General features: G+C 34.1%; 1 protein-coding gene across 3 annotated transcripts in view; it reads right to left on the bottom strand.

Annotated features, from left to right (window-relative positions):
• The window catches only part of ARHGAP29 (Rho GTPase activating protein 29), a 58,230-nt gene that overhangs the window by 19,104 nt on the left and 12,578 nt on the right, over positions 1 to 26,548 (bottom strand). For all 3 annotated transcript variants that reach the window (XM_037501245.2, XM_037501243.2, XM_037501244.2), the window contains 10 exons: positions 19,917 to 20,051; positions 11,287 to 11,383; positions 10,867 to 10,939; positions 8,753 to 8,801; positions 8,145 to 8,282; positions 7,183 to 7,247; positions 6,090 to 6,200; positions 5,912 to 5,992; positions 5,522 to 5,713; positions 4,671 to 4,808 (listed from right to left, as the gene is read on the bottom strand). In XM_037501245.2, coding sequence (XP_037357142.1) covers positions 4,671 to 4,808; positions 5,522 to 5,713; positions 5,912 to 5,992; positions 6,090 to 6,200; positions 7,183 to 7,247; positions 8,145 to 8,282; positions 8,753 to 8,801; positions 10,867 to 10,939; positions 11,287 to 11,383; positions 19,917 to 20,051 — 1,079 coding nt within the window. The remainder of the gene's footprint in view (positions 1 to 4,670; positions 4,809 to 5,521; positions 5,714 to 5,911; positions 5,993 to 6,089; positions 6,201 to 7,182; positions 7,248 to 8,144; positions 8,283 to 8,752; positions 8,802 to 10,866; positions 10,940 to 11,286; positions 11,384 to 19,916; positions 20,052 to 26,548) is intronic.

Here is a 26,548-nt window from a genome sequence, read left to right on the forward strand (position 1 = left end):
TATTTATTTATACAAGAACCGGGGGACAGACCAGATATGCAGGAGGGTGAGAGGATTCACCAGAGACAGAGCTGGGAACAGAACAGGCAGACTGACGAAATACACTGCTGAGGGGAGCAGCGGGTGCAACAGAAGTCTGCTGAGCCATGTGGGACCCTCGCCAGCTGGCCCCGATCGAACCTACACTGCAGAGGCTGTGGGCAGCTTCACAGCATTGCGCTCAACTGCCTGCACCACCAGGGGAGGCCCTCTTTTCTCTTTTCCTTTTTTTTGTGGGACCCTCGCAGGCAGCCGGGGAATGAACCGGCACTATAGAGGCTGCAGGCAGCCTCGCAGCCCAGCACTCAACCGCTGCGCCACCAGAGGAGGCCCCTCTTTTCTTTTTTTTAAAAGGATTTTATTTTTTTATTTTTGCAGAGAAGAACTGGGATGTAGGGTAGAGATATGGGGGATGACAGTATTCACTAAAGACAGAGTAGGGAGCCAAACAGGCAGATCTGTTGAAATACACTGCTAAGGGAACAGAGGGTAAGAAAGGAGAGGTCTGTTGTACCACACTGGTTAGCTCCCTGGCCAGGGATCAAATTCAGGTCGTGGGAGGGATAGTGCTGAGACTTAACCTCTGGGCTACCAGGGAGGCCGTGCTGAAATAAATTTTCCTAATGATCAAATCAATGGGAAAAGTTTCTCCCATATAATTTAGCAGTAATTAAAAAATGTATTTTTGTTCAATATAATTTTTATCCTATATATTTTTTAAAGATAAATTTATTATCGAATGTTTTAAAAACAAAAGGAAAAATCCCTGCTCTAATTTCTACCATTCTTTAAAGCCTACTGATTAAATTAGTTCTTCCATGACTGACTCATGGTCATTTCTTCTTCCCTTTACTTAGTAATATAATTATAATCTACATCTGACACCTTTTAGTACTTCATAATAATTAAATATTCAGAAGTAATCTTTGATGCTCATGATGTAAGTTAAAATTTTGCTGGGATGGGAATCTGATTTTTGTATTTTCCTCATGAAGTAAATCTAGCTGAGTGTCTAAAATATTTATATCTCAAATGACTTTTTTTCTTGCAATCACATCTGTAATGATACATGCAAGAGTCAAAATTAAAAAATTTTAAAACAATCTGAGAGATGGTGTTCAAATGTAAGTCACCAAAACCCTCAAATTTTGCTTTTGTTAGAGGAGTAGAAATAGAGAAAATAAATCTGAAGTCATGGTCCTTACCTAGTATGTTAGGTTTACTATCTGCTTGCATCTGCATGTGAAAAATGCCACATAATCCACACAAAATAAGTAAAATTGACTGATTAAATTGGTTCAAAATAACTCTAGCAAGTAAGAAATTTTACTCACATACACATATACAGACATATATGCATGTACAAAATATCTCTGTAAATTGTCTCTACATATTATATACCATCGTGATTTTCATAAATTTGGGTATTTGATGAAGTTTGGAGAACTGTTCAACTCAAAGTCTTCTTTACACACTGATAGACACTGCTCTCCAGTTTTTCACATGTGCTAATTCTCTCTCCCTTGCCATTTAGATAAACATTTTAAAAAATAAAGTAGTACTACGAAAGTGTGGTCTCTCCTCTCTGTCACTTGTAAACTGGATGAGAAGGAAATCCCAGGCATACCAGAAGTTATGAAACTATTATCATTTTAATTTACATTCAGGATAGACAGCATCCAACTTGAAGGCAGGGATGAGGGTTGGGGTAGCCATCTTGCATGGTGTGATCCTGAGTGATTCTTTCAATTTCTAGAAATCAGAAACCCCATCACAAAATGAAAGGGGCATGATCAGGTTATCTTGAATATTCTTTTTGACTTCTAAGCTGTTTGGGATCAGAGACTTTGGAACCTCTATTTAACGTGTGATACTTTTAAAGCTTCTATTGCCTTGAGCTCTTTTCTTATAAATGTGTGTGTGTATATATTTTTTCCTCCTGTTCTGCTGTGCATTTAAATATATCTTCCTATAATCCAAATGCCTCAAAACAGATGAATGGATCAAGAAGATGTGGTACATATACACAATGGAATACTACTCAGCAATGAAAAAAGTTAAACTCATGCCATTCGTAGCAAAATGGATGGAACTGGAAGGGATCATGCTCAGTGAAATTAGCCAGAAAGAAAAAGAAAAATACCAAATGGTTTCACTTATAGGAGGAATGCCGAGGATACAAATAAGGGATCAGAAAAAAAAAGTTATTATAATAAGGTGACAATTAAAATCAACAGGTGACTATAAACCAGACAGTTTGAAGGTGTGGGGGTGGGGAGAAAGAAGGGAGTAGGATCAAAATGGGTGGGAAGAGTACAAGGGACTATAGCAATGATGCATGGGTGAACTGGTGGTGGGAATTTCATGGGAACTATAACTGAGATGAGAAAGCATACATTGTAAAAAAATGAATGATGTAAAAAATATATATATACAAAGAAATAAATCAGCATAGTCTAAAGTGGAAAAAAATAAATATATCTTCCTATTCAATAGCCCCTTCCCCATTAGCAATAAAAAGCTTCTCAAGGATATGATTTCATTTCTTGCTTTTATTCTGCCTCAGTTTCTCCAAGATCTCTTCTGAACTGTGGACACCAAAAGTTTCATCACTTTTTCACAAGTTTTACCACCCTTACCCAAAATCACATAACTTGTCCTGTGTTCTAAGAACTTGGAAAGATGCTGTCAGGGGTCAGCGTGAGCCTCTCCTTATAAAGGAGGTGCTGCAACAGCTACAGTAATGGCCTCAAATATGTCACAACATTTTGTTTAAAAGCTCACTTGGCATGGATGGCTATTGTGATACAACCTTGTCCCTGGACCTAAGGATGGACGTGGTTTCTCTGGTTCCTTGTTCTGGCATTTCTCTTGCTAGTCACGCCCACTTTCTCAAGCATCTTGGCACTGGAAAGGAGGTGAGTGAAGGCCTGAGTACCCAGTCTAGCCCTAAGCTACCCATCCAAACATTCAAGGCAAACAAAATTTAAGGAGGGTATCTGATTCATATGGAAGTTAAGCTTATGTTCTCTAGTCTCCCAATGAATCCACCTAAAGACATTAGATAGAATGCGTGAATCAGCTGTCACAGGGGGAAAAAATGGTGGCAGGTAAACGGTGGGAAAAAAAAAAATCCTAAATATGGTGCGACAGACCTCTCCTGTCTCGCCTGCTGCTCCCCTCAGCAGTGTATTTTGTCGGTCTGCCTGTTCTGTTCCCCGCTCTGGCTCTGGTGAATTCTCTCACCCTCACATGCTTCTGACTGTACCCAGTGCTTGTATAAATAAATAAATAAAATCTTTAAAAAAAAATAAGCTAAATATGACCAATTCAGTGGGGTATGCTTCCTGTTATTTTGTCTGCTACTACGTTTCCCAGCCAATACTTAGCTTCTGTTCAAAGACATGTGACGACAAGAGATGGGGGAAAAGTTTCTCATTTCTTTTTTACATATCTTCTCTTCTGCCCCAGCCCTGAAACATGACCCATGCCGTAAGATGTGGTCCTGTGGCAGATGGCAATGATGGCAGTAGCAGATGGACAGATATCTAAGATTCTGAGGGGAATTCTCTATGGCAAAGGAATTGCGATTGGAAGAGTGAGAGGAATAAAATCCTTATTATTCTTTTTCCCTTTTTATCATTCCCCAACTTGACCCTTAATAGCAGCAGAGTAGGTATACTTTTCTAGCCAGAAGACCTAGAAGGTAGCCACTTAGGAGCTAAAGGGTGAATCTAACTAGATGAAATGCCTGATAAAATTTAAAAAAATCAACATTTAATACAGGTAATAAAGAAGACCCCGGGTCACATAATATAATACTGAAAATGTCCAAGATATAATCCAAAATTAGTTGTTATATGAAGATGCAGGAAAATCTCAACAACTCACAAAAGAATAGACATCAACACTGAGATGACTCAACTATTTGAGTTATCCAAAAAAGACTCTAAAGCAGCATTGAAAGAAATTAGGGGCAAACAACCTAGAAATATAGAAAGACTGAAGTTTCAGCAGAGATATGAAAGATATAAAAAAGGAAATGTTACTGCTGAAAAAGATCTTAAAAACAAAGTTATTGGATTTATTATTTAGGTAAATGGAAATAAAGGAAAGAATCAGTGTTACACAAGTGTTAAAACTTGTGAAATGTACACAAAAAGGTTTATGTATCTAAATTTTTTTACCAAATTCTTTTTATAGAGGCAAATGAAAACACTTGAGAGAAGTATGCTTTATCTTCAGATGACTCGTTGGGCTCAATTTTAATATTTAGTTTACTCAAATTCTGATGAAGAATAAGTTGCATTGCTAAAAGATGTCTCAGGGATGAAATCTATTTTGTTAACCAAGCCAAGAAAGACAGTGGACTAGAGGCAATTCCAAACTCTCATACTTCAATAGTAATTGAACAATCATTAATCCATGGGGGAAAGAGGGGATCGAGATAAAATATGTAACTCAAACCATATACTACTATTAAAAACTGAAAGTCAGTTTTCACTCTAAATGTTCCTTATGCTCAGAAATTAAATCCCATAAGTATCATGACTCATCTGGCAGCTCCTTCTCTTTTGTAGATACAGACTTTTTTTTCCCTCTTGCCTTCAAAAACTGAAGGAATTACTTACAGCTTTCAGAGTAAGATCACACTGGAAAACAAGTTTCCGAAGTTGAATTAAGATTTCTCTTTTGGCATTTTCTAGATCATTTCGTCTTTCTTCAACGTTTGTCACACAAACTTTGTAGAGGTCATTTGCTTCTTCTACCTTTGGGAATACCCAGGGGAAAAAATAAGACTGATTGATAGAATCTATATTTTAATACAAACACTTAATGTAGAAAGCTCAACTTTAAAAGTCTTTATGCGTGAAATTTCTAAAATCTGTTTTAAATAGAATATTTCTAAAGGTAACAATCTGTTTTGGTCAGTAATTCAAGGGCACCTGACTTTAATGGACAATTATATATGATTTATAATTAGTATAATATCTGTCCATAAAAGGTTCACTTCTAGTCATATTTACCATTTGAGATTATAATCTTAAAGAATTTCTTTATCAAATCGTATTTCATAAATAATATAAAGTTCCAGCCTAATCTTTTAAACAGGTCCTAGGATTAGTACACATACATAGTTTCCTAAAAAGTAGACTTTTTTAATCAAATAAAAAATATTAAACTACTGCCTTTTCTAAGAAATCTATTGTACAAACAAACCCATAATTTCCTAAGAATCTGCAAAAGTCTCTTTGAATAGTGGTTCTCAAAGTCAGATCCACAGCAGCATAGCCTAGGAACTTGTAAGAAATATAAGCTGTCTGGGCCCCCTTCCAGGACTGGCTAAATCAAAAACTCTATAGTTAGACAATCTGCTTAGACAAATCATCTACATGATCCTCATGTATGCTGAAGTTGGATAACAAAAGCCTTAGCAGATTATAGCTAGTTCAATTTGCAAATAACAAAATGAGGTCATTACTTTTTGCAGAGCCTCCTCCTCCAGTCTTCTTTTTTTTTCTAGCTGCTTGTTGGGATTTTTTACTAATCCACCACCACTTGAGCAAAGATGCTCCTCTTCTGCACGAAACATGGAAGATTTAGCTTTTTCATACTCATCTTGACGTTGCATGCATAACAATTTTGCCTTTTTAAGAGCAATCTCTGTTTCGAGCTACACAGAAAAAAAAAGTGTTAAATACAGAAGAAAAAACCTGTGATATATAAATTTCTTTAGGATATTTGGCAAAATAGTTAAGAAAGAATTTAGAAAAATTACAGAGTATGCATTTCTCAGGGAAGATGCATATTATGTATTGCAGATGATGAGAAATATTCAAATTGGTAGATGAAACTCCAGTATAATACTAACCATTTTATTTTGTTCCTGTTTCCAAAGTTCTTTTAATTCTTTCCTTTGCTTTTCCATTTCATTCTTTCTCCCAAGTAGAGGCTGTCAAGGATATTATTTTTAAAAAGAGAAAAAAAAAGCTGTTTTCTAAAGGCATGGTGTTTAAAAGAAAAAAGTGTCTTATAATGCAAATTTTTACCTGCACAAATTTGTTGGCTTGGAGAGCTCCAATTGTCTGTTGTAAAAGGTGGCTGCTCTTTATATCATTAAGAAGAGCATTGGTAAATAGAGACTGCAATGGCATAAATTCCTAAAATTTAAAAGTAAATTTTTCAATGAAATGGCACAAGAGTTCTAGAGCCCCTACTACCTTTTTTTCCCAAGTTTAAAGTTTTTTTCAGAAGAGTGATTAGTCCTAAATAGGACTATATGAGAAAAGTATTTATGAAAACTAATTATAATCATCAAGCTAGTTAGCAAAATTAGTAGCTAACAAGACAGTATCTATATAAAATGATAAATTTCTTAATTTTTCTCAATGGGTACCTATGTAATTTAAAAGGATTTTATTTTGTCAGTAAAAACATTAACATTTAAGTTCTTTCCAATATTAACCATGATGTTTTCTGATTTTGCAATGTACTATTGTAACAGGGTGGTGCCCAGGAACGGGGGAGGTTCCAGGTTCCCTGTGCCACCCAAGGAGGGTGGAGCTGAGCAGGGAGGAGAAGAAACTGGAGAGGAGACTGGGGGAGGAAGGAAGCAGGATGGAAAGCCAGAAGGAGACCTGGAGGAGGCACATGGAGCAGAGAGACATGTGAAGTGAAGAAGCTGCATTTGCTTCTTGGTTGTGGACTGGTTGAAACAGATGTGGGTGAGAGACCCGTGGGGAGGTTAACAACAGCAGTTTTTATCTTGTTTTTGATTCTGCTCTTTTCCTCCCAATCTTGTCTGGTTGTTTCTGATCCTTTTCAATGAGTCCCTGCGGAAAGGTGCTTTAGACTTGTGGCAGGCTTTCGGGCTTTGCTCTGGGCCAACCCTGTATGAGTGGAATTTAACCCACAGGGGATAGGTAGCTTTGGGTGCTTGATTTAGAAACTATATTCTTTGTTTTTTCTGTATTGTTTATTAATTGTATTAAAGTTCCTTTCCATTAAAAGTCTGTATGTTTTGTGTTGATGCTACAGATGGCAGAACCTATTTAGAGAAGGCAGGTTTGGGGTTTCTGGGGTGCCGCTCTCCCTGCCCTATAGCACTATCAGAAGTTCATTCAGTTTGAATTGAACACTTACTTGTATTCCAATGTTAGTTCTAGTTGCCTCTGCCAACTTGACAATATTTCTAGTTGACTCCAACTCTGAAAAGGTCAAAAAAGGCAAGAGAAGAGAAAATTAACTTGTTTTTCCCTCCACACTGTAAAATTATTTGCAATTCCCCAATTAAAAAGTGATCAGAAATACTAGTCTATGTTATGATATGATGCTGTGATTCTTATTTGGAAGTGCTCATCAAAAGCAAATAGGAAACTTTCAAAGTATACTTGTTTAGACCTCACCTCTATGAGGGAGTTGGAACCTATGCTTACATATTATCCTTTTATAAGACTAATCACAGGTGGATCGTGATGGCCATTTCCTATTAGAAAACAAATAATGTAGCAGAAAGAGTCTGGGCTTTGGGTAAATTCTATGTTCTTCCAGCCATTGCTTTATGATCTTAGGCAAATCTGCTCTCTGACCTTGGGTCAATCATTTGTCTCAATTGCTTCAATTGCAAAACTCAGATAGTAATTCTTGTCTTGCATCCTTTCCATGGTTTTAGTAAGGATTAAATAAGATCATGGATGGGAGAGCATTATGTCAACCATAAAACACTGGGAAAATAATAGCTATTAAGATACTCCTTATATGTTTCCATTGTCTTCTGCTTATACGTTTTGTTACTTTTATTTCCTTGTATATGATTACACTTCTTTTTACATATTATGGTATTACTTCCTTAATGGTAAAGTCATTCTATTTATCTTTTATGTCCCCAAATCTGTGGTTTGGTCCACAGTCATGTTCATTAACTACATTTATTCTAAGCATCTTTTCAATTTCAAGAAGAGAAAATGGACAATGATGTTACTCAGTATAATGAAACAGCTATTAATTTGGAATCATTTTACTCAGAGTCTATAGAAAGTGAATTACAAAACAATTTTGTTTTTTACACTCCAAAGTTAATCAGATACCCCAAAAGAACAACTCACCCAAGCTAAGCTTTTTTTCAACCCATGAAACTATGTTCTTGGTATATTTTGACCATGTTTTAGCATATGACAAAGCCAATTCTATAGACCCAGTGTTCTTTAATAGCACATTGTCTAGTTCCATAGGAGAGAAGTTTCCTGGGGAAAAAAAAAAATCAAGTAAGAATACATTAAACGTGATCACATAATTCTAAATGAAGAATCACGTAAATCCTAAGATCTTCAAATCACTCAAATCCTAAGTTCTTCAAAAAACTAGTTAAAACTACACAGGAGACAAATTTAGAATTAAAAATTCAGAGTTTAATTTTGAGTTTAAAATTGTTTAATTATAATGTATTTTTTCTCTTAATATGTATTTCTATCATTCATCAACTTACAAGTCCTATATAATTCTTGACAAGTCTCTATCATTATCTTTCTGTTCTAGTAGGACAAGTCTCTATGATCATCTTTCTATTCTAGCAGGCTTTTCTCTGAAGTTTTATATCTAAAACTTTAAATATCACTCAATGGTAAATATGAATACATTAGGTTACTAAGCAAAAAGAGATTACTGAAAGTAACTACAGAACACTTGACAAAGTTTTAAATAACTCAAGCATTACCTTTTTCATTAGATGAGTCCACTGATTCCACAGAAACATTTTCAAAAGACTTACAACATGGAAGAAAACAAATTTAAGATTAGAGCAGAAGATAACAGACCTCTGCTTCAGAAATTTTTCACTCTAATTTGTTACTCTGACATAATTCCAACTAAGGAATTTCAAGTATTTAGAACTCAAAGGGCCTTAAAAGTCTGTTAAAATACCAGAACATTTATAAGAATTATATAGCTTTTTACAGCAGTAGTTCTCAAGGTCCAAAATGAATAACCTTATTGTTTACGAACAGCACTAGTTAATGTTAGTGAATCCATTCAATATTTCAATTCTGCAGCTCTCAAAATTTAAGTAGTTACAGACACAATCTAAATAGACTGCTGTCTAAATGGAAGCCAAAGACCTCTTTTCTAGTCATTTATTATATAGTAAAAATGGCCTTTTGCAACTTTATCATATGACAAGCATTTTCTAGAAGTTTATTGGACAACTTAAGTGTGTAAGTTTCTATGATGATGGAAATGTTCCAATATCTGCACTATCTAATAAGATAATAAGATAGTTACTGATATTAGTTCCATGTAGTTGTTTGTACATTTTGAAAAGTGGCTAATACATAAACAACAAGTAAATTTTTAATTTTATTTATTTAATTAAAATAAATTTAAAGAGCTGCATGTAGCAAGCGGCTATTTTACTAGACAGAGCAGGAAAATATTACCTACAAAATTTGAGAGAACTTAAATTTGATATATTTAGCTGAGCAATGAAGAGTATACAGGGATTCAATGCAAAAGGGATCAGAGAGACCTGGATTTGAAGTCCAGTTCTATCACTTAGTAGTTATATGACAGTGTGCTATGAATTACTCAACTGGTTTGCTCTTTTCTAAAATAGGGATAAGAACATACTTTCATAAAGCTATTTTAAGGATTAAGATGATGTAGGCTTCACATAGTGCCTGGTACATAGTAGGCACTATTAAATAAACAGCAACTATTATTTTTCAAGGATGTTTTCAAAACTGTTTGTTAAACAAAGTAATTAAGTATTAGTATAAATATGAGTGCACCAGAGAGGCAAGGAACAGGAAATATGATTCACACCTAAAATTTAAATTATTTAGAGCCTTGTCAGAATGTTTTATTATATATTAAGAATTAGCAAGTTTGAAAAGATAAGTTAAGGAACAATCATGAATCACAGGATAAAATTCATCATTCTGATAGGGCTTATACTCTGGCCTCTGATTCACCAATGGAAATAAATGACTTCAGAAATAGTCACAATGTTTTCCTCATTACTGTAATACATAGAGCAAATACCTTAAATAGTCATTCATATTTTGTATCATTTTTAAGAGTGACCTGAATTTTTTATATTATTTTGATATAACACAAATGTCTGATACATTTCTAAACATTTATTGAAATACTTTTTGGGTTTCATCATCTGCAGGAAATGATCCAGAAATGTCATCTTGAACAGGAAATGTCCCTAACTGAGTTTGTTTAAATATCTTGCATTTGGAGAAAAGAATTTAATCAAATAAAAATAATGCTAATGTCCTTTGCGTTTTAGCTAAGATCAAGTGTGAAAACATTACTACCAATACTCTACATACATGACTCACATTCTATCAGGTCACATCAATTTTTCATCTATTTGGGAATCAGAACACCAATCCTCTGACATAAGAATGCTGTTAGGGAAAATTAAGACTTACAGGCTTGTTAGTAAAGTGTTTCATGGTAAAAAAATGCAGGATGTGTGAAAAGATCAACACTTTCAGTCTTTAAGATGACAAGGTTAGGAGGAAAAAAATGACTTAATATTATTTTTTAAAAATTTGGATTAGATGGCATATATATTAATTTCATAAGACACTATAAAATAACATGTTTTGAAATGAGTTTGACTTAAAAGGTTCGTTTAAATTTTTGTTTCTGAAAATGACCATAATTTATCTTATTTAAAATGACTGATCTATTTTTCTTGTTATAATAAATTCTAAATTCAAAAACTATCTCAAAAAATGTTGAGATAAAAATTAAGAAATTTTCAAAATATCAAGTTAAAAATACTGAAGTCTTTTCTTTCACACAAACTTGGCTTACCTTACTTTCCCGAGAAACAGGCAATCGCAATAATGAATCATTGCTTACATCTCCCATAAGGAAGTTTGTAAGACTATGCAGAGGAGTTAAAAAAGGAAAAGACAAAAGTCATTACACTGCTTGGTCACCAGCTTTACATTCAACATGTCATCTAGAAAAAAACTTTTTTAACATGAGAACCTTAGAAATAAATGCCTAGAATTCACTCACATAAACCACAAACATAATCATATGCAAATGGATGTTGCTTCCAAATAGTTATTTTGTAGTAATAAAGGAGCACAGAATGCAGGTTTTCCAAAGCTGTGATGTATTTCATTTGTAAATACTTTACTTTCCATGTATCTACTGAATTAACATGGAAATCTCTCACTCAATCACCTATGCTCAAATGTCTTTAAAGGACAACTGTCTACTTACATATTCCCGAAGGTAAATGCCAAGGTTTCAATGGAAGAAAACACTTCTCTGAAGAGATCATTTTTGTTTTCTTCATTAACTTCTGTGAAATTTACAGCTAGAGGGAAAAGGTGGTTACAATAAATGAGGGAGCAAGCATTTCAAACGCAATTTACAGTCATTTAATCCTTTAAAAATCCACCATTACTTCTAGAAACATTAGAAGATCCAGAAACTGAAAAACCTAATACACGAATAGGTTATGATAGTCAAGTTCTTTATAAAAGAAATCGAAGAAAAGAATCAGCATGCATAAAAGTAGCTGGCATTCCAAACTGCCCCAAGCATTACATAATTTCACACATCTTAAAAGTGACTCAATGTGAAATCAATTGGTTTTAGAGTCACAAAGTCCACACCACACCAGAACTCTCTCATTAAGAGTGAGTGGTCTGTGTTATTCTCTCTTATTTACTGCTTTCTGGCATTTTAAAATATGAGTTAAACATACTGTAGCTCACTGACATGAACATGAAGTATATTTTCACCATAAATCACCAATAATTGAAATCGTATAGACATTTGACATAGTATGACACCTATATACAAAGCAAATTACATAAAAAGCACCTAATGATTTATAAATTAACTACAGTCTTATTTCTTACAGGCTCTTGGGTTTTGAGGTTCATGCTAATTGACATACAGCTTTTTTATTTTTTTAACCATAGGGATGGTCTAACATTTTACATTTTGGTAAAGCAAATTGTGACACATATTGGACAAGGATTCTTTTTATAAATTATTCTGTATGTACCTGGGTTAAAAGTCCAGCTGAATTTTACCAAGAAAATGTGAAGGTGGAATTTTTTAAAGTAAACCATTCTACTCAGGTTGAATTAAAGGCCTTAACTGGCTGGCTTTATCCACCCTCCAGAGGTCCTTGCCAATAAAGGCAAAGAAACCAAGTAGAGAGGAAGCCATCCCATGCTTTAAAACAGTTGTTACTAAGTTTGGCTACATATTAGAGTTATCTAGAGAGTTTTAAAACTAAAGACTGGATCCCAGATTCAGATTCAGACTTTACAGGTCTGGTGAAGCACAGATATTCATTCAAAAGCTCTCCTAGGCGATTCTAACATGCAACTATGATTGAAATTCCTTACTGGAAGGAAATCAAGGATTCCTCAGCAGGGATGAATTAAACCTCAAGCCTGTAAGCCCCATAAAATTACAACTAAGACTTTACTGTTTAAGCCTTTATAGATAGAAGAAGCTAAAGCCCATACTTTTCATTAGATTCTGCTAAATATCCTGATACAAACAACCTAAGAATCACTGTAAGTAAGCCCCATTGATTATAAAATAAGTATTTTAAAAAATATTTGAAAGATATTTTTGGATTTCTGCTCTAGCCAAGATGGAAAAACAGGCTTACACTTCTGCTAGAAATGAAAAGAAACCTGCTCAAAAAAAGTGAAACAATGGTTTTCAAGACATTGAGTATCAAGCCAAAAAGGCCAAAAATCCTGATAGAAAAGAAACAAACTTAATTGTAAGGTCTACAACTGCCCTGCTTAGGGCCTAATACCACACAAAGCAGATTCATGAATAAAGAAAACAAGGGGAAAAGAAGGTTATTTTATAATGAGGAGTCAATTCCTCCAAAGGACATAATTCTATAGATATACACACCAAATAAACAACTTCAAAATGCACAATATTATGGACCACAAAAGAAGTTTTAATGGGATTTAAAGGATTTAAATCAGGCAAAATAAGCTCTGTGACTACATGGAACGAAATGAAAAATAACAAAAAGACCTATGATAAATCCCCAGATATTTGGAAATTAAACACGCTTCCAAATAACCTGTAAGTCAAAGAAGAAGAAATTAGAAAGTATTTTGAACAGGATGAAAAAGGGGCATGCATTATCTGGACTGCGACAAATCCATAAGAGTACACGTCAAAAGTTATCAAACTGTACCCTTTAAATATATGTAGTTTATATCTATCAATTATACCTCAATAAAGCAGCTTTTATAATCTTATTGGAAGAGACTTTAAATAATTTATAATATGAGCAAAAACGTAAAGGCTAATCTATTTCTAACTTTGCTAGAATTTAAAGAAAAAACATTTATAACACTATCCAAACTTCTTTCTTTTTCCTAGCACTAATTATGACTGGCAGATTAAAAAATATAATTCTGGGCCTCCCTGGTGGCGCAGGTGGTTGAGTGCAGCACTGTGAAGCTGTCCGTAGCCTCTGCAGTGTCAGTTTGATCCCCGCTGGCTGGGGAGCAACCCACATGGCGCAGCAGACCTCTTCTGTCTCGCCAGGTGCTCCCCTGTCCACAATAATCTCCTATTAATAAAAATTGAGGGCCTTTTTTCCCCTAAGCTTTCATCCAACTTGACCATTCTGCAACTCTAAACAACTCTTCTACTTAATATGTATACAACCTTGGAAAAGCCTCTGTTTCAGCTTTCTTATTTGCAAAATAAGAGCTCATTTAACAATAGCATTGACCTCAAAAATGTGCTGTGAGGATTAATGCAATAATCCATGCAAAGAAGTTAACAGGGTCTGGCACACAACAAGTACATTCTAAATAAGATCAGCTGTTATAATTATTACAAATATTAACGACCTCATTCCATTTGAAGTATTCGGCTCTCTTAGAAGCAGTTTGTTATAGTGACTAGAAGTAAAGACCTAAGTTCAGCTTCAGACCTAAGTTCAAATCTGATCTCCACCACCTCTTGTGTTACTCTGGATACATTACCTAGCTTCCATTTCTTCTTCTCCTTCTTATGTAAAATAGCAACTGCTGAAAAGTTGAAAGACTGGGAAAACAAATGTGAGACGCCTACAAGCATGTTAGTAAACATGGGCACATGCATGTATCTATCTGTAAGCAACTCATACTTCACAGTCATTCTCATTCTACCTGCCGTTCTCATTGTGGCTTCCTTATCTATACATTATCACTCAAGGAATCTCAAAAACTACCTGTCTTGTTTTTAACCTCTGAGTTCTAGACAAACATTTCCAATGCTTGATATATTTCCTACCCTTCTTTCCAGTCTTAACCCGCAAGTACTGTGATCGCAGCTGAACGCTACCTACTCTTCTGCTCTATCCTTCCAAATCTGTTTTCCTGATATTCATTAGCTCATTAGCTTTGCTTTCAAAACATGCATAAAATATTTTTTGTCTTCCTTTCTAGTCCTACTGCCACTGACTTAGCTAAAAAAAAAATCACATTTTATACCTTTAGTGTGGGCTATTTAACAACCTGCTAATGTGTGTCTTTGTCACCAATCTTTTCACACTATTAGCTGTTCTTCAAATTCTCAGCTGCTCTCTATTCTATTTCATATTTTAAAATGCTGGTCACGGGCCTCCCTGGTGGCGCAGAAGCTGCCCGCAGCCTCTGCAGCGCAGGATCTATCCCTGGTCGCCGGGTGAGGGGCCCACATGGCGTGCAGACCTCTCCTGCCGCCCGCTGCTCCCCTCAGCAGTGTGCTTCGGTCCTTCTGCCTGCTCTGCTCCCCACTCTGGCTCTGGTGAATTCTCTCACCCTCCTGCGCTTCTGACTGTACCCAGTGCTTGTATAAATAAATATATCTTTTAAAAAAATGCTGGTCATAATCCACAAATTTGATGTCAAAAATCAGGGCTCACATTTTGAAAACCACTGAACTGTAAGATATAATGGAAGAAATGTCACCATTTGCATGGAAAGAAGTATGTTTTGGGGGGAAACAAAGTACAAGATTTACATAATGAAAACTAAGTTGCTTCTTAGAAACACAAAGACAACCTGAAATGCTACTATAATACTATAACATAATAAATGAAATGCATACTATATTTTTAAAAATATAGTATGTAAATACAGTATGTAAACATGTAAATTCTTAATTACTTTATAAATTTAATTCAAATCACCCTCAAATACCAACAGATATTTTTTGAAATTATACAAGTCAATTCAAAAATCCTAATGAAAAAACAAAATCCTGAACAAAAAGAGTAATGGAAAAGGGAGCTATCCCCACCAGATACTAAAATATACTATAAACTACAGTATTGAACATGACTAAACAAGTAAATGGGACAGAATTATGCCCAGAAATATAACAATTCATGTATTCATGATAAAGATGGCATTTCAATTCAGTGGGGAAAAGATAAATTATTCAATAAAGCAGTTATTACTTTATTCAATAAAGAGTATCACAGATACTCTAGAATGTATCAGACTTAAAATAATAAATGATATAATAAAAAAATTAGAAGAAAAAACCAGAGGAGTCCTTCTTAATATCTAAAATCCAAAAACATAAAAAAGATTGATAAACTTAAGTGCAGAAATAAATACCACAAGCAAATCAAAAGATAAAAACAAACTAGAGAAAACATGCAATTTATATTAAAGATTAAGGGCTAATTTCACTTACAATTTTTCAACACACACAGAGACCAACTATCAAGAAAAAATAAAGGGGGAATTCACATGAAAGGATGAACAAATTTTTACTATCAGACTGAATAACACAGTTCTGTTGGCAGAGATACAGGAAACAATCTTTTCAGCACTGCTATCAGGACAGAAAGTCTTCATTTGGCAGTATCAAATGAAGTCATTTGGCAATATAAAAAATATAAATAAATGTGCATGTCCTCAGAGCCAGTAATTACTGATCTAGGAGTTTACATGGCTACCTCTTCACTGTACCATTGTTGTAACAGAAAAAAATTGGCAACAATCCAAGCAATTACTATATAAATTATAGTGCTCAGTATACGGATTACCACACAGCCTTAAAAAAATATTTAAAAAGTAGTAAGTAAATCTTTTACGTATAGATAACTCAGAACAATGAGCAAGAAGCAAAATGCTACCAGTTATATCAAAAATATTGGGGAAAAGACATGCTGTATTTGTATTATATGTCTCTGGAAAGAAACAAAAAAATAGTTAATAGTTGCTGCTTATCTAGGGAAAGAATGGTAGCAAAAGATCTGAAGTAGGAAAGACTTATCACCATTGAAAACTCTTAGCCATTTGTATTATGAACCAAGTGAATTGATTGCCTATTAAAAATTAAGATTTTCAAACAGAAAGAAAATATGTGGCAGCTACAATTTTGTATGCATAATTAAAGCTTATTTTTGTGTTTGCTGAATTTTAAATGTAGAGCAAAATACAGATATAAAAACTTAAATAAATGGTTCTTTTAATTTATATTACAAATAAAACTGACCAAAATAACTGTAAATAATAAAAACACAAATATGAAATACATAATAAATTACTGAGTGATGAAGATTATATTTATCTACTTCAACAATAAGCTATATCTCTCTTATCATATTGCAAATATTTTGTGAGACTGAATTTCTTGCTTTATAATAAAGCAACACAGGAAATACAAATCACTACTAAAATGAAGGTGGGGAAGCTAAGAACTTTTTTTTAAAGGTATAATAGATGGTAGGTCCACACTTAAAATAAAAAACGAGAAGTCAAACATTCTGACTTCTCACTTTCATGTACAGAAATTGATAGGTTTAATCATTCAAACCTGGATAGCACACACTGAGATTATAGTTTCCTGATTCTAAAGTTACTCTGTGTATGGTTTTGTTTTTATTTATAATTGCCTGGTGTATGGCATTGACAGTTTGATGTCCACATTTCACAGAATGCCTTATTTCATTTATTATTTTTTCTGAAAAGGAAAGTTCAATTAAAATTGTTTTAGTTTTGACTATAGAGTAATTTTTTAAATAAGGGTTATTTTGAAAAATTCTGAGGTTAATTCAAATGTATGCCAATATCTTCCAAAGTCAGGTAGTATTCAGAGCCAGTTGTTCTGATCAGATGGCTTATAGAAATTTCTGGAATATTCACATATGAAGATTTCTTACTAATGAATGTCTTTAACTTGAACCTAACCAAAAACTGCAACTTTATTCTGTGTACATTTCCACAGTACAGTGTGAAGAAGTTTTGTCCCAAACAATAAAATACTTAAGCTATTTACTTATTCTGTTTTTTTAATACTGTGATAACATTTATTAACCCCCCCATAAATGTAATCACAGCTATAACTAAATGAGCTCCACATTCCTCAGTTTCTCTGATCCTAACATACAATGATTTTTAAGTTTTTCACTTTAAAATAAAATTTTACCTTTATGGTTTTTGAAATTATTAAAACAGTCAGAAAATAAAAAACACTTAGATTTCTACAGAATGGATATTCAAAGTTGGTTTCGACCTAACCCTTACCTTTCTAGGTTTTGAAAACTAAATTATTTGTTAAATAACAGAATAAGTTCTGATTTAACCTCAATTTTTCAGGTCACTAAATATTTTTCATTAATTGGGAGATTATTGATTAGACTCTTCAACAATAAGTGGGGGGAAACTTTTATTTAAAGACATAAACTTACACCAAAGAAAACACTATTTTTTAAGTTTTCTAGTCTGATGGAATCCTACTGACACAGCGTAAGTTTCCCAACAACAAAATAATCTTTTAGATTTCCTCCAACACAAAAGTAAAATAATAATCCCAAGGGTAAAGACAGTCATAGTGGGAAATAATATTCAAAAGATTGCTTTATCTCAAAGAAAAATGATCTTCAAGGCAGCTAAGTGGCCTCTCTCTTCAAGTCTGTTTCTGGAATGTGGACACAAACTATACACAGGCACACTCCTTCCCCAGGACATCCTGACTACACACAATAGCCACTGACAACAATTGAATGGGTCCCTATTTCTAAGCATGGAAATTTTACTATCTATAGACACAAATATCCCTATCTATGTCAAGTTAAATGGCACTTATAAACAGTCTATTTAAAAACTAATTTAGTTACTAGGCACATTTTTTAAAGTCACACTTCTCAGAAGCAATCCATTTTTCCATTTAAAGTCATCTACATTTTTTCAGTGCTTGAAATACAAAAACAAGATTCTCACAAACATGATAAATCTATGTCAAAACATAGGGGGCAAGTTGTTCTTAATTATATGGACTGTCTTTTGACAAGGTTTTACTTTATCTTACAGCCTCATCCCTTGACACTTGCCCTTTGACCTTTCTAGTTATGAGTATTTCACCAATCTATCTTCTTCATATCCAGACTTTTTATACAAAAGTCTTATATAGAACACACTTGCACCCCCACCTCACCACACCAACCCAGTTAATGCCTACTCAACCTCTGAAATTCAGAACATGCTAAAGTCTCCTTTCCTCTCCTTACTCAACCCACGGTAAGCCACTGTTTAGTTACATTATTTGAATCTGTAATACCTATCAGTGACATTTAGTATTGATGATTTTAGAAGCCAGCACTTTTTAACTTCCATGACATTTTTTTCCAGATCATTTCCCTAGTTTTGTAGGTATTTCTCATGTTCCGTTGTCTTACCTCTATTTCCGGGATCTCATATTTAGTCCTCTACATATTCTGCATCCTACCAGTTGGTGTTATTCTCTTTCATCACCACTTACACATCAACAAATCTACATCTTCATCTCCAAACTTCAGCTTAAATCCCTCCCTATCATTCCACCTGCTGTATGTTTCAGCAAACGAACATCAATGCCCCTCTTCTGTAACAACCATGCCCCACCTCTAACACACCCTAGCTTTTGCCTTAGATCAAACCCTCATATAGTCCAGTATTTCTAATCTCTAACTGAACTCCCTCTCTTCAGGCTCATCTCTTTTCAGATATTCCCCTTACCTTCTATCCTCCTTATATTCTACAGCCCAGAATAAAAGATTTGAACACTTTTGGATGGCAAGTCATTTCATCTGAGGATAATGTTCCATTTCTTGATTCTTTTAGCACATGTAAAAAAGGTGTACGTGTATACACACATGTGCACATACACATATGTACATTCTTACTTTTTACTTTCATTTTTTCACATTTTAAAAATAAGAAGACTTCTTTTTCTCCATTTGGTTCTACCATTTAAGTGCAGTCATTACAAATGACCAGCCATTTTCTAGCATCAACTGTCCTCATGTAACAGTTTTTTTTTTTTTTATACACTAATAACACACTTCAAAAGAGCATGAACGGGGCCTCCCTGGTGGTGCAGGCGGTTGAGTGCAGTGTTGTGAAGCTGTCCACAGCCTCTGCAGTGCCAATTTGATCCCCGCTGGCCGCAGAGCAACCTACATGGCACCGCAGACCTCTCCTGTCTCACCCGCTGGTCCCCTCAGCAGTATATTTCGGTCATTCTGCCTGTTCTCTTCCCTGCTCTGTCTCTGGTGACTCCTCTCACCCTCCCGCACATCTGGCCTGTACTCCAGTTCTTGTATAGATAAAATAAATCTTTAAAAAGAAAAAGAGCAGGAACGCTTTCAAAAAAATTCAAAACTTTAAATGTCACTTATTTCAATTAGCATTTTTAGAGTGTTTCTGTCAAATAGAGAATTTTGGTAAGACTGTGGGAATATTTAAAATATTGAAGAATATGTAAAGTCTGTGATACACATCATACCAAGGACAGGAGAACAGAGGGTGCTAGTCATTATGGACCAAAATGTGTTCTTTTTGCATTCTTGTTGTCCATATCAACCCACTTTTACAGATTTTCCTTACCTTTCACTTTTGCAGTAAGCATTTCTGCAGCATTGTGAAGATCAACAGAATTGAGGTTCTGATGTCTATTCATTATAGACTTTAAAACACGGAGAAGTTCATCCAGACGTATATGAATGACTTCTTTAAAACAATCTTTAAAAGGAGAAAAGAGTTATTTAAAATTTATTTTCAAGTTTCGGGAATCTAAACTATGAAAAACCATTTTGAAGCACATTTCAATAGCAGTATTAACTTCACAATTTTTGCCTATTAGATGTGCACTTCTATTTTCAGCATAGCAACTACATACAATCTATATTGTCTTTGGAAAATCCTAAATTATTTTAATTAATTAAGTATTTGATTCTCAGTTATGATCAATTCAGCACTACCTTTTTCAGTTTTCTCAGTAACTGTGCTTTCCGGTTTTCCCTTGAGGCAACTTCATAAGCTAATAAATTTTTTCCTGTCTTAAAGTTTCTATTATAACACACTTTTATCATATATAGTAACAGAGTTAAAGTTCTACAATATTAGCCAATATTAAAGAACACTTACAAGTTTCCACATTAGAATTAATTCTTTACATTAATCACCAGATACTGGAAGTTAGCAACTTGTAGGCAAATATATATACGGCCTGCAACGTGACCCACTCATTTTTCAAACTGTGATGTGCTTTACATGTGAATAAAATGCATTTATCTTTATATGGCTCAATGAATTTTTGTGCTTTTTAGAAAATGTGAATTAGTTGCCAATGCTGAAAAATTGGTGGATTTTTTAAAAATTACAGACTATTCTTGAAAACGCAAGTCTTGTTATAGCAGGTCCGCCTCCTCTTGGCCACAGGGAGGACCAGAGCACTGCAGCTCTCTTAGGCGTGCATTCTTTCTCAGTCTCCACCAGTCTGTTGCCAGCCTACTCCACTCCTTTACACCATCCCTGATCTGAGGGATGCCGATAGCCTTTATTACCCCTGGAAATAGGGTAACCATAACATAATCCAAACCAAAACACTCCAGCAAGTGAAAATGGGAGACACTACTCATAGTCATGCTAGCACAAGAGGCATATTCCAGGATCACCAGCCTAGGGAAACCAGAAAATGTAATCACAGTAAGCGTTAAAAACTCTAATTCTCAAATGTCTGAAAAGACAACTACTTAAAAACAATACCTTGATGTAATTTTTGGTTCTGTAACCTTACATAGCACTAGTGTTTAATAATTAACATTTATGAAGTGCTTCCATGCACTTAAAGGATATTATCTCATTTAATTTTCACATCAATCACATTAGGCAGATAATTTTAAAATCTCCATTGCACGGATGAGAAAATTAAGGCACACCCAAGTTCACCATGTTAATAATCTCTGGAGACAGAATTGTACCCAGGGAGGAAAAATGCAGAAACCAAGCACTGAATAGTATACTGCCATCCTACTGAAATAGCTCAAAAAAAATTTTTTTAAATACTGCCATTTTGTAGTTATACAATTACTTTTTTTAAAAAAGGCTAAATGACAATGCTAGAAATAAGGCCAGTCTATGGCATAAAGACCAAAAAATTCTACCATCACCTATCAAATATTCCATTCACTAACAGCATTATCAAGGGAGAGACACACAGGATAAGACACAAGGAGAGAACAAGGTGGGGAGCTATAGCTATAAGGGCAAAATATATTCCAGGAAAAAGCAAAGAATAATAGTTCAGGTAGTGATGAAAGCAAAGAGAACAGTGTGAGAGAAAATCTGACTTATCCAGCAAAATTTAATGATAGGAAAAGAAATACAGGAAAATAGGTGCTGGTTGAATAAGTAACCTTGGAAATAAAGAAAATCTGTAATACTAAAGGCAAAGGAAATGCACAAAAGTACTGTACCCAAGTTGATAAAGTGTCCTTTATGAGGGTTCAGGTTAACAATTTCAATTTTGCTGTACCTCTATACTGGAAAAGAACTGTTGAGTAAATTGGTAGTGGATGGTGGAAGCCAGGTATCTCAATACTGGAATGGAAACTTACAAATAAGCAGAGGGAGGAAACTGTAATGATCCCTGTGATGATGGATTAGAGTTGGATAATTCAGTAAGAATTCCTGTTTAACTTAATAGGTGGCTACATACAGAAATATTTATTAAAAAAAACAACAAATATTTCTAAGTAATTGTAAATAACCTGTGCATACACAGGTTAGGAAGGCACATGTATTTCTTCGCTCTGTCCACTAAGAGGGACTAAAAGAAATGACACCAGCAGCCACAAGCATACCCAGCACCTTGATCTTGGTTTCTAATACCATTCTTCAATAAAACAAGTCAGGCTCCTTGGCCAAACGGCTATATCTCAGAGTGTGGCAGGAACTATATAAGATGAGCCAGGAACATTCTGCAGTTCCATAAAGAGTAAAAAGAACAATGAAGAGGATATGCCATAGGTGAATAGGAGCCAAATGAAAGAACTGCCAATTGCCAAAACCGGAACAATCTGATCAACAAATAAAGCAGTACTTGATTATAACCCATAGTAAATATTCATGAGTTCATACTGATACAAGTAAATGACTGAATGAATCAGTAAGTGGGGAAAGAGATACATTTCTTATAGATAGGATTTTCAAATAATTTATACAATATTTTGTCCTCAAGGAGGTGAAGCATATGCAGAGACTCCATATAAGGAATATGAATGGAAGATGGTTAAAAAGATTAATTTTACAGGAGAGAAACTTGCCAACTTCTACTTAATACAGATCAGGTCAACATCAACAGTGATAAATCATGTTCACCCTTCAAGTGACATGAAAACAGCACTTTACATCTGTTATCTTTCTTCCAACAGCCTATAACCCCAGACTAATGAGAAAAAAAAAAATCAGACAAATTCTAATCAAAGTAGATCCTACAAAATACTTGACCAGTACTTCTTAAAATTGTCAAGGTTATTAAAAATGCAACAAGTCTGGGCAACTGTTGCAACCAAGGAGGGCCCACAAAGACATGACAATTAAATGTAATGTGACAGGATCCTGGAAGAGAAAAAGTACATTAGGGCCAATTTATGGAAATCTGAATAATAATGTATCATTATTATAAAATAATGTAATGTATCATTATTATAAAACATTGGTCCATCAGCTCTAACAATTGCAATCTTACTAATATAAGGTGCCATAGGGGAAACTGGACATAGGAGTATCTGGGAACTCTGGACTCTATTTTTCTGTAAATCTAAAACTGCTTTTAAGATAGTCTATTTAAAAATGAAATACAAATGGGTACACGATTTTAAGAATTTTATGTAGTTTGAATTTTTCCTATAAGCATATATTAGTTTTATAATTAAAAGATTCACTTTAATGTGAGTATACAGCTATCTGCCTAATAAAGTTATTATCTTAAAGAGTCACTATCTGTTTAATTTGTCTTATAATTGTGGGTATTAGTTTGGCAGTTTCACTAAATTGAGGCAATATTGTTTACTGGTTGGTTAAAAGCATAGCCTCTACATTGGTGGTGGGCCTGGCGTAGATGTTTGAACCTATAACCCACAAAGCAGATGTTTGTAAATGTCTGAACCTTTGTAGATGTTTGACTCTATAACCCCCAAAGCAGATACAACAGTATAAAACAACTTTACCTAAACAAACATAATTGTGAAAAAAAATTTTTAATAAAAGTGAAGCATCTAGAATCAGACTATAAAATCTGAATCCCAACTCCAGGATAATAGAAAACAGAGAGATAATGGTAGCTAGTTCATAGAATTGTTGAATTAAATGAGTTAAAACACATAAAGCACAGGCCTCCCTGGTGGCACAAGGGGTTAAGATGCAACCTGTGAAGCTATCTGCAGCCACTATAGCACAAGTTCAATCTCTAGCCAGGGAGCTACCCACATGGCACAGCAGATCTCTCCTGACTTGCCCGCTGCTCCCCTCAGCAGTGTATTTCAGCCAATCTGCCTGTTCTGTTCCCCACTCTGTCTCTCGTGAATCTTCTCAGCGCTCCCCCTGCCCACCCCCCATCTCTGGCCTGTTCATTTTTTTTTAAATAAATCTTTAAAAAAAAAAACACATAAAGCACAACAGTGAGTGAATATGGTAAGCCTTCCATATGTTTTGTAACTATTTTCACAATTAATTTATGCAGCAGTAGAAATAGGTTAATAACGGAAGTTAGGTCTGAAATGGAACTGTAACTTCAAAATAGAAGAACTTTCTGGGGAAAAATACAATTTTAATAGTTGCAAGAACTAACAATTACATTTTCCACAGTTCTGCATTTTATGGTAATACTTCTGCCTACTTATCAAAACCAAAGTTAAATGATTATCTAGTACTATAAAGCACTATACTGTACTCTCTTTGAGACCTAAACTGTTAGCCTTAGAAAACAAGAGAAAGGGAAAGTCAGTCATTTCTATTCCTATTGATATTTTCACAATATAATCTACAAATATGAATATACCTAGGGACCCATATTTTGAGGTCTCAGGCCAAAAGAGTTTGACTTTTGAGTGTCAACAATTAATTATCAATATTCAAAGTTTGCTTTGGATTTTAAGTAAGAACTACAAAATTCTAACGGCATTGATACCTAAATAAGCCAAAGTAATAAATTCTAGCGTTTTCACAGTCAGAGAAATTAAATATGTTGAAATAAGTATATTTCAAAATTATTCAATGATTTTCAATGTTCTTAGTTTCAATTTCTAACACAATAAATGGCAACCTAAACAAAAACTCTTTGGGATCCTCAATAATTTTTAACAATATAAGGAGTCCTGAGAAACCCTGCTATAGTTTTTCTTTAAAAATTGCAGGAAAATATTCAGTAATATTTTACCAAATTGAAATCTTTTTTCCACAAGGAAACCCTTGTGATACTGATGATGTTCCAAATCAAAATAGTGAAAAACAGTAACTGAATTATTTTAGTAAAAAATTCAGATAAGCAATAACTCAGAAAAGCCTAAAGTTAGCCCACAAACAATTCCCATGTCCTGTGACTGAATATACTTCTGAAGCCTAGAAATCAATGTAAATGAATACAAATAAATGAAATGTTAATTGCAAAGATTCATAAACTTTCTTCTATTTTGAGTAGAAGAATCAACTGCTAGGATATCAGTATATTCTGATAATATTTAAGGTGGGGCTTTATAAATTACCAAGATTTTAATCGTGTTTCATTAGTGGTTAAAAAAAAGTTCCATTTTTATCAAATGTTCTATTTCCCTTATAAAAGAATAAAGTTATATCAAATTATTTTTATGAAGCAAAAGAATCTCTTTCACTGGAAATTTAACTTAAAGTTTTAAGTAACTCCAACACTATTACTAAATATCCTCAACCTTGTATCACAGGCAACAAAGCAAAAGAGGCAGTAACTGTTCTTCCCCAATACAGAAAATGTGGCTGATTGGTAGGTAGAAAACAATACATTTTAATCAAGAAACTTTAAAAAGTTCCCAGTGCTTGATCTCCCATTTCCTGGAAATGATCATACACAAACGCTTAGCTTCTCTGATCTCAGATTCACCATCAGTAAAATGGAATAAATAAGAATACTTATTCTAGTTTCCTCATAAGGAACATCAAATAAATTAAAAGACACAAAACAGCTGCTATTATTATTATAAATCTGTAAGCCGTTCAAACTATATACCTTTGAAAACTGTCTCACACAGAATTGCGTTCAATAACAAACGTACTTATAGCAAGATCCCACACTATCTTGGCTAATAAAAGAGACATTAAAGTTGTTTCAGTTTCATTTTATACTTAAAATCTAAATTCATAAGTAACTTGGAAATAAAACATAATGAAGGCTATATACCTATCAAGTTAAAGCACTTAATTTAATCATATAAGACAAAAAATTTTATCATGGCTGCTACATTGTAAATGCAATGAAATTTAATTAATATTGCACAAAAATATTATATATGTGAATAAATGTTCAAACCAAAGTCTTAACACTAGCAATCTAGAACAGTAAAACTCCTGTATGCAAACCTTTGCTTGATTATCTACCTTTCATGTAATATGGTAAGCCGGATTTTAATTTAATGTTTCACTCATTTGTGCCATTTCTTTTCTGTTTTATTCTTCTTATCAAGAGAAAACAGATTAGCCAGCTCTACTTTTTGGTTCTCATGCATTAACACAATACCACAGTGTTTATATTGCAAACACTTCATGGAAATGCTTAAGTAAATAAATGAAAAAATCATGGTGTTTTCCTTGATTAAAAAAAAAAAAAAACTGACAATTTTTAAAATGTCTTGTTAATTCAGCTTGCCTCTCTGGGAAAACAATGAAAACAACAAGAAGGAAAAAGTTTCAAAACTTATCTCTAGGAAACTCACTTCATTTATTTATTTTTTTTTGCTGTAATGTATTCTGAATTTACAGGATAAAAGTGAATTCTGAACACTCACTCACAAACCCCAGTCACTTGGGGATTGTAAAATAATAATAGCTGACATTTAAAAATATTTATTATGAGTTTTACACATATGAACTCATTTAATCTTCACTTCCCAGTGATGTAGGTTCTATAATCCCCTTTTAACAGATGTAGCAACTGAGGCACAGAGATGGTAAATAAACTTGCCTAAGACTACAAACAATTAGCAAGG

This window comes from Talpa occidentalis, unplaced genomic scaffold (genome assembly GCF_014898055.3).
Source record: "Talpa occidentalis isolate TD23 unplaced genomic scaffold, MPIMG_talOcc4v2.1 talOcc4.9, whole genome shotgun sequence".
Classification (NCBI taxonomy): domain Eukaryota; kingdom Metazoa; phylum Chordata; class Mammalia; order Eulipotyphla; family Talpidae; genus Talpa; species Talpa occidentalis.